The 14,513-nt window shown below is 66.3% G+C and overlaps 8 protein-coding genes across 8 annotated transcripts; 5 read left to right on the top strand and 3 right to left on the bottom strand.

The window, feature by feature from the left end:
• Positions 1–186: 186 nt before the first annotated feature.
• Positions 187–1,249, top strand: MICPUCDRAFT_4465 (uncharacterized protein; the record flags this gene model as incomplete). Its single annotated transcript, XM_003064554.1, has 2 exons — positions 187–459; positions 662–1,249. Coding segments are annotated over 2 exons (861 nt in total), but the record flags the coding sequence as incomplete, so codon positions are not given.
• Positions 1,250–1,607: 358 nt separating this feature from the next.
• Positions 1,608–3,678, bottom strand: MICPUCDRAFT_49254 (uncharacterized protein; the record flags this gene model as incomplete). The annotated part of the gene is made up of 2 exons (XM_003064388.1): positions 1,608–2,806; positions 2,911–3,678. The coding sequence occupies 2 exons, from the start codon at positions 3,676–3,678 to the stop codon at positions 2,027–2,029; spliced, it is 1,548 nt and encodes a 515-aa protein (XP_003064434.1). The 3' UTR covers positions 1,608–2,026.
• Positions 3,679–3,916: 238 nt separating this feature from the next.
• Positions 3,917–4,357, top strand: MICPUCDRAFT_54462 (uncharacterized protein; the record flags this gene model as incomplete). The annotated part of the gene is made up of 1 exon (XM_003064553.1): positions 3,917–4,357. The coding sequence occupies one exon, from the start codon at positions 3,917–3,919 to the stop codon at positions 4,355–4,357; it is 441 nt and encodes a 146-aa protein (XP_003064599.1).
• Positions 4,358–4,416: 59 nt separating this feature from the next.
• On the top strand, positions 4,417–6,546 carry MICPUCDRAFT_54461 (uncharacterized protein; the record flags this gene model as incomplete). Its single annotated transcript, XM_003064552.1, has 4 exons — positions 4,417–4,723; positions 4,884–5,261; positions 5,407–6,206; positions 6,406–6,546. The coding sequence occupies 4 exons, from the start codon at positions 4,417–4,419 to the stop codon at positions 6,544–6,546; spliced, it is 1,626 nt and encodes a 541-aa protein (XP_003064598.1).
• A 516-nt stretch (positions 6,547–7,062) lies between these two features.
• On the top strand, positions 7,063–9,121 carry ASP1 (aspartate amino transferase). The gene is made up of 4 exons (XM_003064551.1): positions 7,063–7,139; positions 7,351–7,674; positions 7,866–8,495; positions 8,682–9,121. Exons 1-4 carry the CDS (start codon positions 7,137–7,139, stop codon positions 8,964–8,966), a joined length of 1,242 nt encoding a protein of 413 aa, XP_003064597.1. The 5' UTR covers positions 7,063–7,136; the 3' UTR covers positions 8,967–9,121.
• On the bottom strand, positions 9,095–10,556 carry MICPUCDRAFT_66644 (uncharacterized protein; the record flags this gene model as incomplete). Its single annotated transcript, XM_003064387.1, has 3 exons — positions 9,095–9,309; positions 9,425–9,544; positions 9,711–10,556. The coding sequence occupies 3 exons, from the start codon at positions 10,554–10,556 to the stop codon at positions 9,199–9,201; spliced, it is 1,077 nt and encodes a 358-aa protein (XP_003064433.1). The 3' UTR covers positions 9,095–9,198.
• Positions 10,557–11,233: 677 nt separating this feature from the next.
• Positions 11,234–12,707, top strand: MICPUCDRAFT_30402 (mitochondrial carrier family). The gene is made up of 3 exons (XM_003064550.1): positions 11,234–11,880; positions 12,045–12,304; positions 12,459–12,707. The coding sequence occupies exons 1-3, from the start codon at positions 11,317–11,319 to the stop codon at positions 12,571–12,573; spliced, it is 939 nt and encodes a 312-aa protein (XP_003064596.1). The 5' UTR covers positions 11,234–11,316; the 3' UTR covers positions 12,574–12,707.
• A 140-nt stretch (positions 12,708–12,847) lies between these two features.
• Positions 12,848–13,817, bottom strand: MICPUCDRAFT_54455 (uncharacterized protein; the record flags this gene model as incomplete). Its single annotated transcript, XM_003064386.1, has 2 exons — positions 12,848–13,105; positions 13,602–13,817. 2 exons carry the CDS (start codon positions 13,815–13,817, stop codon positions 12,848–12,850), a joined length of 474 nt encoding a protein of 157 aa, XP_003064432.1.
• Between the last annotated feature and the right edge of the window lie 696 nt (positions 13,818–14,513).

The raw sequence follows: 14,513 nt of genomic DNA, 5'->3' as shown, positions 1-14,513 counted from the left end.
AAATTCGGTTCGGATTGCCGCGCTGGCCGCGCGTGTCGGAGACGCGCGCCCGCGATTTCGCGCCAACACCCCGCGCCCCCCCTCCCCTCCTCGCCCGGACGCGCCGCCGTCCATCCTCCCGACCCATCGCTCCCCCCCCCTCCCTCCCCTTCCTCCGTCCAGCACGCCGTCCTCGACATGGCCGCGCCCGCGCGCGCCACCGGCCCGCCCGCGCGCGCCACCGCCGCGGACGTTCACGAGCTCTACGCGCTGCGATCCCAGATCGGCGCGGGCGGCTACGCGGTCGTGCACCTCGCGACGCGCGTCAGCGACGGCGTCCGCGTCGCGATGAAGATCATGGACATGACGCAGAGGAGCGAGAGCGAGCGCGCGAACGTGTGGTACGAGATCGGGTTGCTCGCGAAGCTGAACGACGAGCACGTGATACGGCTCCACGAATTCTTCCACGAACGAGACGAGGTGCGTTCTATACACTGGTCCCCATACGACCGCGTCGGCGTGGTGAACGCCGATCCTTAAGGACTTTTCCCGGCGTTTCTCTCCGCCCACACCTCGCTTTCAATACCCGCCCTCGACGCCTTTCAACTCCGACTGACGCCTTCCAACTCCACCCCGACATACGCTCGTATGGAGCGACCCTCAGTCGCGCGGCGTCGACAAGGTGTACATGGCGACGGAGTACCTCGCGGGCGGGGACCTCCTCGACGCGATCGCGAACGATGGCGAGTACAACGAGGACATGGCGCGAGGGATCTTTCGCAGGGTGCTGCGTGGGGTCAAGTACCTCCACGAGGAGGGCATCACGCACAGGGACATGAAGTTGGAGAACTTGCTCCTCGGCGCGAAGGACGACGTGAGCTCCGTGAAGATCTGCGACTTGGGCCTCGCGAAGAAAGCGAAGGACCGGCTGAGAGGCGCGAACGCGGGGACGCCGCAGTACGCCGCGCCGGAAGTGTTGGCGTCAACTCCTGGGGATTCGAGCGCGCACGCGGCGCCAGTGGACGCGTGGGCGTGCGGCGTCATCCTTTACATTCTCCTCTGCGGCTGCGCGCCGTTCACGCCGAAAATAGAGGACGACGACCGGGAGCTGTACGAGCTCGTGAAGTCGTCTCCGGTGAAGTTCGACCAGCCCGTCTGGGCGAAACTGTCCCCGAGCGCGCGAGACCTCGTGCTGCGGCTCCTAGACAAAGACCCGAGAGCGCGTCTGAGCGCGAAGGAGGCTTTGGAGCACGCGTGGATGCAGGCGGACGGCGGCGGCGGGCCGACGCTGAAAGAGACCCAGATGGAATTGAAGAAAAAGTACGAGGGGTTTTTCAAGCGCGCCGGGAGGAAAGTCGCGTCCATGATGCGGCTGAGCGGCGGGCGGTTGAGTTTCAGCAGCGGCGGCGGCGGGAGCGGGAAAGGGTCGCCGACGCCGCGGCGGACGTCGGTTTCGAGCCTGACGAGCTCGCCGGAGGGGGTGGAGCGCACGGAGACGCCCCCGCCGCCCGCGCCCGCGCCCGCGCCCGCGCCAGCCTGAAATCAGGGGCGCGGGGGCGACGGCGTCGACGACGCGCGCAGACGTGAGTTCGCGCACGCGTCGAGCGTACTAGCTAGCGAGGTACGAAAGTACTCAGTGTATAAGTTATATCGTAAAGGTACTGTATCCGTCCGTCTAAAGCTGCTAAATGGCGTCGTCAAAAGAAAGACGACCCGAGCGGTTTCCGTTCCCTCGGCTTGTGCTTCCCCGGTCCCTTGTCCTGCAACGACACCGTCCGCCACTTGAAGTTCGCCTCCCTCGCGAGCGGAATCGCGCTCCCGAACGCCGTCACGCCGAGGTCGAACCGCTCCAGCGTCAGCGTCTCGCCCCCGCCGCGCGCGCCGAGGGAGCCCCCGCGGACTCCATACCCTATGACGCTCTTTGGGTCGTTCCATACGAGCGATGATATCGGGGTGGGGTTGAAAGGCGTCAGAAGCGGAGTTGAAAGGCGTCGAGGGCGGGGATTGAAAGCGAGGGATGGGCGGAGAGACGCGCCGGGAAAAGTCCTTAAGGATCGGCGTTCACCACGCCAACGCGGTCGTATGGGGACCAGTGTTGTATAGAACGCGCCTTATCGCCGTCCGGATCTCTAAGCGGCGCGCGCTCGCCGTAATTCCGCGCGACTTGCCGCGCGCCGCCGCCTTTGAACGCGTTTTGTTTCCGCGCCTTGTGCCCGCGAAACGCCCTCTGCAAGCGCAGCGCGCACTTCAGCAAGATCTCGTCCTTGCGCTTCAGCACCCTGGGGTCGTTCGGGTCCATCTTATCGTACATCGCCATCGCCCTCGACGTTTGCCCGTGTTTTTCAAACATCTGCGCCATCGCCCTGTACGCGCCGCCGCATCTCTCGTCGATCTCCGCGCACTTCGTGAACGCGCGCATGGCCATCTCGTCGCGGTTCGTCTCCCTGTACAACTCGCCGAGCTGAAGCCACGCGTGATGATTGTCCGGCGCTTTCGCGCACGACGCGCCTAAATGTTTCTCCGCCGACTGATACTCTTTCCTCTTCGCGTACACCGCGCCGAGGCGCGCGTGCGTCTCCGCCTGGTCCTTCGCGCGCATCGGCGGCCGCTTCGCGAGGCACGCGGTCAGGTCCTCGATCGCGCGCGCCTCCGCGTCCGAGCTGTCCGGGTTATCGCGCCACCGCGCCCACGCCACTTTCGACACGTTCTCCGCCTTGGGGTCGTTCCATACGAGCGTTTGAACGTCGGGGTGGAGTTGAAAGGCGTCAGAAGCGGAGTTGAAAGGCGGGCGTCGAGGTGTGTGCGTCGGGATTGAAAGCGAGGGACCCTGGGCGGAGAGAAATCGCCGGGTGGTAAAGTCCTTAAGGATCGGCGTTCACCACGGCGACGGGGTCGTATGGGAACCAGTGTGATGACAGAACGCGCCTTCACCGGCGGGCCGCTCGGATCCTCCCCCGCCTCCCGCACGCATCGCTCCGCCTCCTCGACGAGGCCCATCGCCTCGAAGCACGCCGCTTCCTCGCACTTCAAGTCCGCGCGCGCGAGGGATACCTCCAGCGGGTTCGTGACCTTCGCGAAGGACTCCCGCGCGGCGTCGTGATCGCCGAGCGCGCGACGCGTCGCGCCCAAGTGGAAGTGCACCAAAGAGATGGACACGCTCTTTGGGATTCGCTTCTCGCCAAACTCGAGCGCGGACTCGTACGCGAACGCGCACTCCGGGTGCATCCCGCGACGGAACGCCGCGTCGCCCATCGCGTAGAAGAACTCCGCGTCGAGCGGGTTGTTGCTGTTGCGGTTCGACGCGTCGAGGTTCATCGCGTCGCCCGCGTCGTCGAGCGCGGCGACGAAGTGGTCCGTCGCGGCCTCCCAGTCTTGGTTCGCGACGTGGCATCGCGCGATGAGCGCGTGCAGCGCGACGGAGTCGTGCGGGGACTCGTCCAGGCCTTCCTCGAGGACCGCGAGCGCCTCGCCGATCTCGGACGCCCTCAGGAGCTTCGCGCCCTTCGTCCGCGCTTTCGACGCGCCGGCGCCGCCGCTCGACGACGACGAGCTCTTCTTCGACGACGATCTCGACGCGGCATCATTCGCGCTCGCGCTCGCGTCCACCACCGCGGGCTCCTCCGCGCTCTCGAGCCGGCCCCCGGCCGCCGCGGCGTCGTCCGCGGCGCTCGGCTTCTTCTTCTTCTTGCCCCAGCCCATGACGCGCGCGCCCTCGCGCGCCCTCGCGCGCCGGGGAGGAGTGGCGTCGTCGTCGTCGTCGTCGTTCGTAACGGCGAGTTCTTTGCCGCGGCCCCGCGGCCGCGGCCGGCGTGCGGCTCGCGTCAGGGTGCCCATAAATTTCTCCGCTGCTGTTCTTTTTGAACGCCGACCGATGCCATCGCCGGCGGACGGCACAACGACCTCGCGCCGACCTCACGCTCACCGCCCCTCACACGAAATGGCCGGCTGCGTCACCCCCGGCGGCATCCGCCGCATCCGCGACACGACCGACGGCGCCCTCGGCGACGTCTCGCTCCAGGTGCGCGCGCGTTTCCGGCGTCGGCGTCTCGCACGGGAAATTTCGAAATGCGCGCACACGTCGTCTCTCGCCCGCAGGCATCATCGGACGCGAGCGAAAAAGCGCGAGCGTCGCGCGCCGGCGACGACGCTCGATACCCCGCGCGCGACGTCCCTCCTCCTCCCCTCCCGCGCTTATCTCACGCTCGACGCCTTCCTCCTCCCTTCTCAGGTCCTCAACCTCAAGGCGGCCGACAAGTCCGCGCACTTCAGGCGCGTTTCCCGGCGCGCGCGATGCGAACGACCTCGGATTACTCACCGTCCGCGCGTAGGCACACTGCAGCGCGTTTTCAAACTTCCCGAACGCACGAATGAAGCCTGACGCCTCCCCTCCCTCTTAAACAAACCCTCTCCGTCCTTCCACGACGATCATTCAGCGCGATGCTCAACGACGGCGCGGACAAGCTCGAGGCGATGTTCTCCCCGGAGCTCTCCTCCAAGCTCGCGGGCGGGTTCGTGAAACCCCACGCCGTGCTCAAGTTGACGGACGTGCGGTATAAATCGGAAGAGAAGAGGGCGTTCGTGAGCGAGTTCGAGATCGTAGACGACTGCGTGCTCACGGACGAGTACAAGGAGAACGCCGAGACGGAGACGCCCGCGGCGAAGAAGCGCAAGGTGGACGGAGGCGCGGCGCCGACGTCCAGCGGGAAGAAGACGCAGTCCATCGCGTCCCTGAACCCGTACACCGGTGCGTCCGCGTCGAATCGTCGACGTCAGACGCGATAAATCTGTCGCGTCAGATCGATTTTTTTTTTGAAATCCATCGATCGATCGCGACGACTCAACCTCTTACGTCGTCGCCGCTCCTTCCTTCCTTCCTTCCTTCCTTCCTTCCTTCGATTACGCAGGCAACTGGACGATCAAGGCCAAGCTCGCGTCCAAGGGCGCCGTCCGCACGTTCCGCAACGCCCGCGGCGAGGGCCGCGTCTGCACGATCGAGCTCGTCGACGACAACGGCACCGCGATCCAGGCGACGATGTGGAAGGACGCCATCGACAAGTACGACGCGATAATGGAAGTCGGCAAGGTGTACTACGTCTCTCGCGGGTCGCTTCGCCCGGCGAACCGTCAGTACAGCAACGTCAACAACGACTACGAGATGTCCCTCGACGGGAAGTGCGACATCTCGCCGTGCGAGGACCCGTGCGACGTGTCCAAAATGTCCAGGGCGTACGAGCTCGTCGCGATCGACGCGTTGCCGACGAAGATCGGGACGCGCGGGTCGGGTGCGTTCTTATTCATACGCGCTGACTGGTCCCCATACGACCGCGTCCGCTCGGTTTCAATCCCCGCCCGCGACGCCTTTCAACTCCCCCCGACCAAGTCTTCTGACGCCTCGCGCGGACCCTCCCTCCCCTCGACCACCCTCAGTCGACGTCCTCGCGTGCGTCGCCGCCGTCGGCGAGCTCCGCGCCATCCGCCGCAAGAGCGATGACTCCGAGGTCCAGGTGCGCGACATCACGCTCCTCGACGACACGAAGAAGACGGTGTCGCTCACGCTCTGGGGCGAGCTCGCGACGGAGCAAGGCGAACGCCTCGCGAACGAGATCGGCGCCGTCGTCGCGCTCCGCGGCTTGCGCGTCACGGACTACAACGGCGTGTCGCTCTCCACGGTGCAGCGATCGGAGTTGATCGTCGAGCCGTCCGGCGACGACATCGCGGCCAAGGCGGACGCGCTCCGAGCTTGGTACGCGGCTGAAGGGTCCACCGCGGAGACGACGGCGGCGGGCGCGGGGCTGGCGACGGCGCGCGGCGGCGCCGGCGCCGGCGCGCCCGCGCAGCGCGTCGACCTCAAGGCGTTCCAGCCCGAGCTCCTCCCGCCGGCGACGAACAAGTATGAGGTCGGGATCCTCGGCTGCGCGACCGTGGTGCTCGTGAAGCCGGACCAGCCGATGTACTACTGCGCGTGCCCCGAGGAGGGCAACAACAAAAAAGTCGTCGAGGAGTCCCCGGGGAAGTGGTACTGCGAAGCGACGCAGAAGACGTACGACTCGTGCCGTCGTCGGTACATCCTGCGTCTCAAGGTGAGCGATCACGCCGGCGGCGGCTGGGTCAACGTCTTCCACGAACAGGCGTGCCAGATGCTCGGGTGCGACGCGGAGGAGCTGCACGCGTTGCGCGAGTCGAACCCCGCCGCGTACGAGCGCAAGGTGAAAGCCGCGCAGTTCAAGGTGCGTTCTGTTCTTCACGCCGGTCCCCGTACGACCGCGCACGCGTCGTGAACTTCAATCCTTGAGGACTTTCTCTCCCGGCGTTCGTTTCTCTCCGTCCACCCCACGGTTTCGATCCATCCCGACGCGCCTCCCTCGACGCCTTTCGACTCCGTGTCTGACGCCTTTGAATACTACCTGCCGCCTTTCGACTTCTCAGCCGTGGGGACTGAAGCTCAAGTCCAAGACGGAGGAGTACCAGGGCGAGCAGAAGCGACGGCTCACGGTGCTGACGTGCGCGCCGGTGGACTACGCCGCGGAGGCGAAGCACCTCCTGTCGCTCATCCAGGGGACCGCGTGAGCGAGCGACGGAGGGAGACGCGAATCGGTCGCGACGCGGCCGGCGGAGGCGTCGAGGGAGAGGAGGCGGGGACGGGACGGGACGGGTGGGATGGTTTTGGGATGGCGCGGCGCGGCGACGCGGCGCGCGGGGCGGCGTTCGGACGGAACGCGGGAGGGAGACGAGACGAGACGACGCGGCGGCGGCGGCGGCGGCGGCGGCGGGCGAGCGACGCGTTACGTGCAGCATCGCACCGCGCGCCTTTCCTCTGCGACCACGACGCGTCGCGTCGTCTTAGGGCATAGCCTTGACAGCATATCCCTTGGCGTTCATCGAGGTTTTGATCGCGCGTTCGTCCGCGGCGCGCGGCGCGACCGAATCGAGCCCGCGCGCGCGCGTCGGCGTCGATTTATTAAATCACGAACAGACGAACGACAGAACTGAACGTCGATGCCGCCTGGCCATCAGCTGGCGTGACGTTTTTCGACTTGTTCGCGCCGCGCTCCGTCCTCTTCACTGATATGCACGCCGCGACGACGCTCGCCGGCGCGAGTCGCGCTCTTCATCGCCTCGCCCTCGGGCGTGTTCCTCTCCGTCACCACCGCGGCGTCATGGTGCGCGTCTCGACGCGCGCGCGCGTCGCCGCCGCCGCCGCCGCGGCGGCGGCGCGTCGAATCTTTCTCTTCGCGTCCCAAGCTCTTCCGCGCCCTCACGCGTTTTCTCCGCCCACGTTTTCTCGCCGTCCCTCCGTCGCCTCGCCCTCCCCGACGTCACGTCCACCCCTCCCCCCCCGCGATCGGATCGCGATCGATTCATCGATTCCAGGCGTCCGCCGCCGCGTCGAAGGCGTCGTTCCTCGGCGGCGTCGAGCCGTCCCCGCCGGACCCGATCCTCGGCGTCTCCGTCGCGTTCCGCGCGTGCGACGATCCGAACAAGCTCAACCTCGGCGTGGGCGCGTACAGGACCGAGGAGCTTCAGCCGTACGTCCTCGAGGTCGTCCGCGAGGCGGAGCGACGGATGATCGCGGCCGGGCACGACAAGGAGTACCTCCCGATGCAAGGGCTCGCGGAGTTTTGCGGCGCGACCGCGGAGCTTCTGCTCGGGAAGGGACACCCCGCGATCGCGGAGAAGCGCGTGGCGACGATACAGGTGCGTTCTATACACTGGTTCCCATACGACCCCGTCGCCGTGGTGAACGCCGATCCTTAAGGACTTTTGCCGTCGTCTCTCTCCGCCCACCCCTCGCTTTCAATCCCCGCCCTCGACGCCTTTCAACTTCAACTGACGCCTTTCAACTCCACCCCGCCATCGCTTTGTATGGAACGACCCTCACGATACAGTCGCTCTCGGGCACGGGATCGCTGCGCGTCGGCGCGGCGTTCATCGCGAAGTTTCTCCCGGGGAAGGCGGTCTACCTCCCGTCGCCGACGTGGGGGAACCACAAGAACATCCTCGCGGACAGCGGCGTGGAGTGGCGCGAGTACGCGTACTACGACGCGAGCACCGTCGGCTTGGACCTCGCCGGATTCTTAAAGTCCATCGACGACGCGCAGGAGGGGTCCATCTTCATGCTGCACGGGTGCGCGCACAACCCGACGGGCGTGGACCCGACGCTCGCGGAGTGGCGTCAGATCGCGGACGCGATGCAGAAGAAGAATCACGTCGCGTTCTTCGACGTCGCGTACCAGGGGTTCGCGTCCGGGTCGCTCGTCGAGGACGCCGCCGCGCCGAGGCTCTTCGCGGAGATGGGGATGGAGTTTTTCTGCGCGCAGTCGTACAGCAAGAACCTGGGGCTGTACGCCGAGCGCATCGGCGCGCTCAACGCGGTGTTGAACGACGCGACCGCCGCGACGAATACGCTGTCGCAGATGAACAGGATCGCGCGGGCGATGTACAGCAACCCGCCCGTGCACGGCGCGCGGATCGCGGCGACGGTGATCAACGACCCGGAGTTGTTTCAGGCGCGTTCTGTTGTACACTGGTTCCCATACGACCGCGTCGGCGTGGTGAACGCCGTTCCTTAAGGACTTTTCCCGGCGTGTCTCTCCGCCCACCCCTCGGTTTCAATCCCGACACACCTCGACGCCTTTCAACTCCATCTGACGCCTATGAACTCCACCCCGACGTCATCGCTCGTATGGACCCTCGACCCTCAGCGGTGGAACGACGAGATGGGCACGATGGCTGGCCGCATCAAGACGGTTCGCAGGGAGCTGTTCGAGGAGCTGACGCGATTGAACCCGGACAAGGACTGGAGCTTCGTGACGCGGCAGATTGGGATGTTTTCCTTCACCGGTCTGTCCCCGGCGCAGGTTGAACGCATGACGGGTACGCACAAGATTTTCATGACCAAGGACGGGCGGATATCTCTCGCGGGGTTATCCTCCGCGAAGGTCAAGTACCTCGCGAACGCGATCGACGATTCGTTTAGAAACGCATGAGGTTGGAGCGTTGGTTCGTTTTTGGAGGGGAGGAAGGAGCGTTCTTTTTCTTTTACTTAGTGGTGATGCATCGTGCTCATCGAGAAGGAAGGCGTCGACGTCGCGTCGTCGGGTGGTTGAATAATTGTGCGTTGAAAAATGTAATCAGTTCGCGGGTGCCGTCCGTGCTTGCCTCCTTGCCTCCTTCCCTCCTTCCCTCCGCCGGCCCAGCCCCCGCCGCGCCCACCTCGCGCTACCACAACCCCGGCAGCACCCTCCGCACCTCGTCCACGCTCACCTTCGATATCACGCAGTCCGGCACGAACCCGTCGTCGCGCGGCCCCTCCTCTCTCGCGGTGTCGCCCTGCGTTTGTTGAACGGATGACGAGGAGGCGCGCGTGTCAGCGATTCGTGAACGCGATTGGTGGATCGAGTTTGTGTACACGTGTCTCAAACAAAACGCGCGGTCGGGAACGCGCCTGCACGAGCACGGTGGTCATCCCGAGCGTCTTCGCAGCGGCGAGGTTCTTCACGCTGTCCTCGAAAAACGCCGTGCGCGCGGGGTCGATGCCCGCCATGCCGATGACCAGCTCGAACGCCTGTCGCGGTGGAGTTGAAAGGCGTCAGTTAAAGTTGAAAGGCGTCGAGGGCGGGGATTGAAAGCGAGGGACCCTGGGCGGAGAGACACGCCGGGAAAAGTCCTTAAGGAACGGCGTTCACCACGCGAACGGGGTCGTATGGGAACCAGTGTACAACAGAACGCGCCTCGATCTGCGGCTTGGCGAGGTCGTCGCCCATGTGCCCGGCGCCGTAGACGCGATCGAAGTACCCGGACAGCCGGAGCACGGCCAACGCCTCCGCGCCTTGTTTCTCGTGGCAGTTCGTGAGCACGTGCGAGCTCTTAATCCGCCGCATCCTTCTCCGCCGTCCGTCTCCGCCGACTCCCCCCGCGTCCTCACCCCCCCCCTCCTCCTCCTCCTCCTCCTCCTCCTCCTCCTCCCCGCGTCTCGTCATCAGAGACTCGAAGAACGCGATCGCGTCGTCGTTCGCGCCGAGGTGCGTCGACGCGTCCCCGCGCGTGTACGCCCAGTACTCGTCCGAGTCCACGACGAACCCCGCCGCGCGTAGCGCCTTGAGAGACTGGTTGTGCGTCGCGAAGTGCGGCCGCCACAGCTCGCGCGCGGCGTCTTTGGACGGCAGCCCGAGGCGCTCGACCATGAACTCGAACAGGCGCTCGCGGCACGCGAGCTCGTACCCGTTCTCGATCGCGTAGAGCGTGCCGTCGAGGTCTGATGAGGGAGGACGGACGACGACGACGACGAAGAGGAGGAGGAGGAAGCTGAGAGAGGCGCGAAGAGACGAGAACGCGCGAACGTAACGCGTGATGAAATCGGACGACGAGACGACGACGACGGGAGACCGCGATGGAGAGGTGCCGGGAGTCGGAGCGCGCGAGGCGGGAGGGACGGGAGGCGAGGACGCGCCGAACAGGAGGTGGTCGATCTCCGACCCGGGGACGGTCATCGCTTCGACCGCGCGGACCGCCGCGGCGACCGCTGTGCCCCGGCGGGAGGACGCGCGCGAAAGTCTCCGGCGCTTCTTCGATACCATTTTTCCGCGGAGAGCGAATCTCCCCTGCCCGTCGCGCTTCTGGCCGCGGTTTCACGACGACGCTTCGTCGCGCGATCGATCGATCACTGTCACGGCGCGCGTCACTCTCGCGGGTGCGTCGAACATCGCCCATCCCGTCGCGTCGCGTCGCGTCCCTCACGCCCCCCGCGCGCATTTTCCGCGCGCGCGATCGCGCCGCGTCGCGCGTCTTCGCCCGCGGCGCGCGTCTCTCTCTCTCGGTCGATCCCGATCCCCCGTCCGTTCGATGGATGGGAACGAAGAAGGAACGATCGAGGCGAGAGGGCGCCGGCGCTCCCCGCGCGCGATCGCGCGCGCCGCGGGCGAGGGTTCGCGCGCCACCGGTCGCGCCGTTCCCTCCCCATCGCGCGCGGCGTCCTCCGCGACCCGACGCCGTCGTCCACGGCGCGTCCGTCGACGCGTCGCCGCGCGATCGCGCCTCGCCGCGCGCGCCGCGAAGAGACCGACGGCGCGGGAACGCAACAAACAAGCGAGAAGACGAACGATCGATCGAACTCATCACGCCCTCCCTCCCTCCCCTCTGGTCCTCCGATCCCCCCTCCAAAGCGCAGACACCCCACCGACGACCATCATGGGCCTCTCATCCTACTTCCCCGCGTCTCTGTACGCCCCCACCGCGTCCGCGGCGCTCGCGCGCGCGAACGCGACCAAGGCGTCGGGCGACTCGGGTTTCGCGGCGGCGTCGGTGAGCGAAAAGTTCTCCCACCCGGCCGCCGGCTTCATGGCGGCGTCCGGCAAGGCTGAGTACGGCCTGGACTACTTCCTCAAGGGCGCGCTCGCGGGCGGCATCTGCTGCTCCATCACGCACGGCGCGCTCACGCCCGTGGACGTCGTGAAGACGCGCATGCAGCTCGAGCCGACCAAGTACACCGGCATGATTTCCGGGTTTAACAAGGTGATCGCGGAGGAGGGCGCGGGCGCGCTGCTCACCGGCCTCGGCCCCACCGCGTTCGGGTACTTCGTGCAAGGCTGGTTCAAGTTCGGCGGCGTGGAGTACTTCAAGATCCAGGCCGCGCAGAGCATGACGGAGCAGCAGACGTGGGACAACAGGAACTCCATCTACCTCGGCGCGTCAGCCGCCGCGGAGTTCATCGCGGACATCTTCCTCTGCCCGCTCGAGGCGACGCGCATCCGGCTCGTGTCTAACCCCACGTACGCGGACAGCATGCTCGGGTGCATGGCGAAGATGGTCAAGGAAGAGGGCGTGATCGGCGCGTTCTACTCCGGGTTCGGGCCCATCCTCGCGAAGCAGGTGCCGTACACCATGGCCAAGTTCGCCGTGCAGGCGCGTTCTATCTCACACTGGTCCCCGTACGACCGCGTCGGCGTGGTGAACGCCGATTCTTAAGGACTTTCTGTCCCGGCGCATCTCTCCGCCCAGGGTCCCTCGGTTTCAATCCCCGACCTCGACGCCTTTCAACTCCGCTTCTGACGCCTTTCAACTTGCAGGGCGCGACGGCGGAGAAAATTTACGATTCGCTCGGAAAGACCCCGAAGGAGATGAGCAGCGGCGAGAACATCTCCGTGTCGCTCGCGTCCGGCGTCGTCGCGGGCGTCACCGCGGCGATCATCTCCCACCCCGCGGACACGCTCCTGTCGAAGATCAACAAAGCTGGCGCGGGCGGCAGCGGCGGGATGTTCTCTCGTCTCGCCAACATCGCGGCGGAGACGGGACTCGTGAAGCTCTGCACGCAGGGGCTCGCGGCGAGGTGCGTTCTGTACACTGGTTCCCATACGACCGCGTTCGCGTGGTGAACGCCGATTCTTAAGGACTTTTGCCGTCGTCTCTCTCCGCCCACCCCTCGGTTTCAATACCCGCCCTCGACGCCTTTCAACTCCTCCGCTTCTGACGCCTTTCAACAGGTGCGTCATGATCGGCACGCTCACCGCGGGGCAGTTTGGCATCTTCGACATCGTCATGAACGCGGTCGGCGCGTCGAAGTTTCACTTCCACGACCCGTCCAAGGGCGATCACTGATGAGCCTCGGACCAACGAAGGACGGACGAGCGATAACATGACGTCTCATTTTTTTCAGCGGCGGAGCGAACTGAAGGCGGGAGGTCTCGCGTAACTCTATTTGTACATACTGTCGTACGACGCGCGTGTGAACGACGAACGGCGCATCGCGTCCCTCTTCTCGTTACATAGGCTACGACGCGCGACGACGACACGACACAGTAGTACGCGTACGCGCCGCCGACGTGTGCGGTATCAGTTAGGCGCTCTACTACTGTAGCTAAGAAAGAGCTCCTCAAGACACGACGGCGAGGATGTCGTCTTCGGTCAAAAACTTCCCTTTGCTTCCGTCGTCCAGCTCGATGTCGCTCCCCGCGAAGCCGTTGACCAAAACCTTATCGCCAGCCTTGACCGCCTTCACGTCCGCGCCGACCGCGCTGACGCTGCCGGTGACCGACGAGCCCGGGCCGCCCGGGCCGGCGCCGGTGGTGAGGAGGATGCCCCCCGCGGTTTTCGTCTCGGGCGCGTCGGCGATGACGAGCACGCGGTTGCCCTATTATGTGCGGTCGAGGGGATGACACGTGTCATTTCAGTCGCGCGGGGATGCACATGATTGGCGGATACGATTATTTCATTTCCCACGTGTCAAAACGTGAGGTTCACAGCGGTCTGAAAGCGAAAGAACTCCAGAACGCCTCGAGCGACGACGGGTCTCGCGCACCGTGGGCTTGAGGGTCTTCGCGCTGAGGGCGGCGCTGACGCGGACGACGCGCGCGTTTCGCGCGGTCGCGGCCGCGGACTTGCGCGCGGAGAGGCCGGCGGGCGCCTGCGCGAGGGGGCGACGATCGCGGTGAGCGAGAGCGGGGAGACGGGAGACGGGAATCGAATCGAGTCGAGTCGATCGGCGGATAAAGCGCAATTGACCTAAGCCCTGAGCGACCGGCGACGCGTCGTTCCGGTCCGACGCGCGCGCGACGCGACGCGAGCCGCCTCAAAGCGCGCGACGCGACGCGACGACGTCGAGACGTCGATTCGCGCGCGGCGGCGACGCGGTCGCGTCGCGAGCGCGTCCGCGGCGCCGTCGCGTCGCGTCGTCGCGTCGCGCGAATCGAAGGTCTCGGAGACGGCATCTTCTCCGAGGCGCGACGAAGCGAAGGAGGATTCGCCGTCGCCGACGGCGCGCGGAGAACGCGCGAGGCGTCCGCGGCGCGCACCTTGACGGCGCCGAGCGCGCGCGCGTTGGCGGAGATCGTGAGAGTGGACATCGTTTCGGTGTGCGGTCGGTGCGGGGCGCGTCGACGAGTGCGCCTTCGCGCGCGCTTCCGCGGCCGTCGTCGACCGGCTTCGTCCATCCGTCAGGGTCGTTCCATACAAAAATAGTTCATCGGTCAGTTGAAAGGGGACGCGATCAAACGTTGAAACCGGGCGATGGGTGAAAAACTTTTGTATAGAACGCACCTCAGCGAGTTTCGGTCGCGGTCGGCCGGCGCGCCGCGCCGGCGCGTCACGTTTCGGTCACGCGTTCGTTCTGTTTGCATTCCGTTGTTACTCGACCTATCGCGTCCGCGCTCGCCACTGCGTCTCGCGCGCCTCTCCTCCGCGCACGAGGTCATCTCCGTCCGCGCGGTCGTCGTCGTCGTCGACATGATGACGGCGTCCGCGGCGGCGCTCGTCGGCGGCGGTGCGCGATTTCGCGCGCTCGACGATCGCCGGCGCCGCGATCGTCGCGCGGAAGACGCGGCGGAACGATCGCTTCGGAGGTCGCCCCGCCGGAGCGTCGTCGTCGCGACGCGACGCCCGCGCGGCGCGAGCGCGATCGCGCGCGGCGTCCTGACGCCGTCCGAGGGGCGAGGGAAATCGCTGAGGACGTCGTTCGCGTCGTCGCGCGCGTCGTCGTCGTCGTCGCCGCCGCCGACGCCGCCGCCCTCTGGGTCCTCCTCCTCCTCCTCCTCCTCCTCGTG

The sequence above is a fragment of the Micromonas pusilla genome, assembly GCF_000151265.4.
Source record: "Micromonas pusilla CCMP1545 genomic scaffold MICPUCscaffold_17, whole genome shotgun sequence".
Classification (NCBI taxonomy): Eukaryota; Viridiplantae; Chlorophyta; class Mamiellophyceae; order Mamiellales; family Mamiellaceae; genus Micromonas; species Micromonas pusilla.
This window is presented reverse-complemented; position numbering and strand designations above follow the sequence as displayed.

Bases quoted from the DNA above. Each gene is read 5' to 3' on its own strand.
- ASP1 (XM_003064551.1), top strand. The intron at 7,675-7,865 runs GTGCGTTCTATA...CTCACGATACAG, and splicing joins AGCGCGTGGCGACGATACAG to TCGCTCTCGGGCACGGGATC. The intron at 8,496-8,681 runs GTTGTACACTGG...CTCGACCCTCAG, and splicing joins AGTTGTTTCAGGCGCGTTCT to CGGTGGAACGACGAGATGGG.
- MICPUCDRAFT_30402 (XM_003064550.1), top strand. From the start codon at position 11,317: ATGGCGGCGTCCGGCAAGGCTGAGTACGGCCTGGACTACTTCCTCAAG. The intron at 11,881-12,044 runs GCGCGTTCTATC...TTCAACTTGCAG, and splicing joins TGGCCAAGTTCGCCGTGCAG to GGCGCGACGGCGGAGAAAAT. The intron at 12,305-12,458 runs GTGCGTTCTGTA...GCCTTTCAACAG, and splicing joins ACGCAGGGGCTCGCGGCGAG to GTGCGTCATGATCGGCACGC.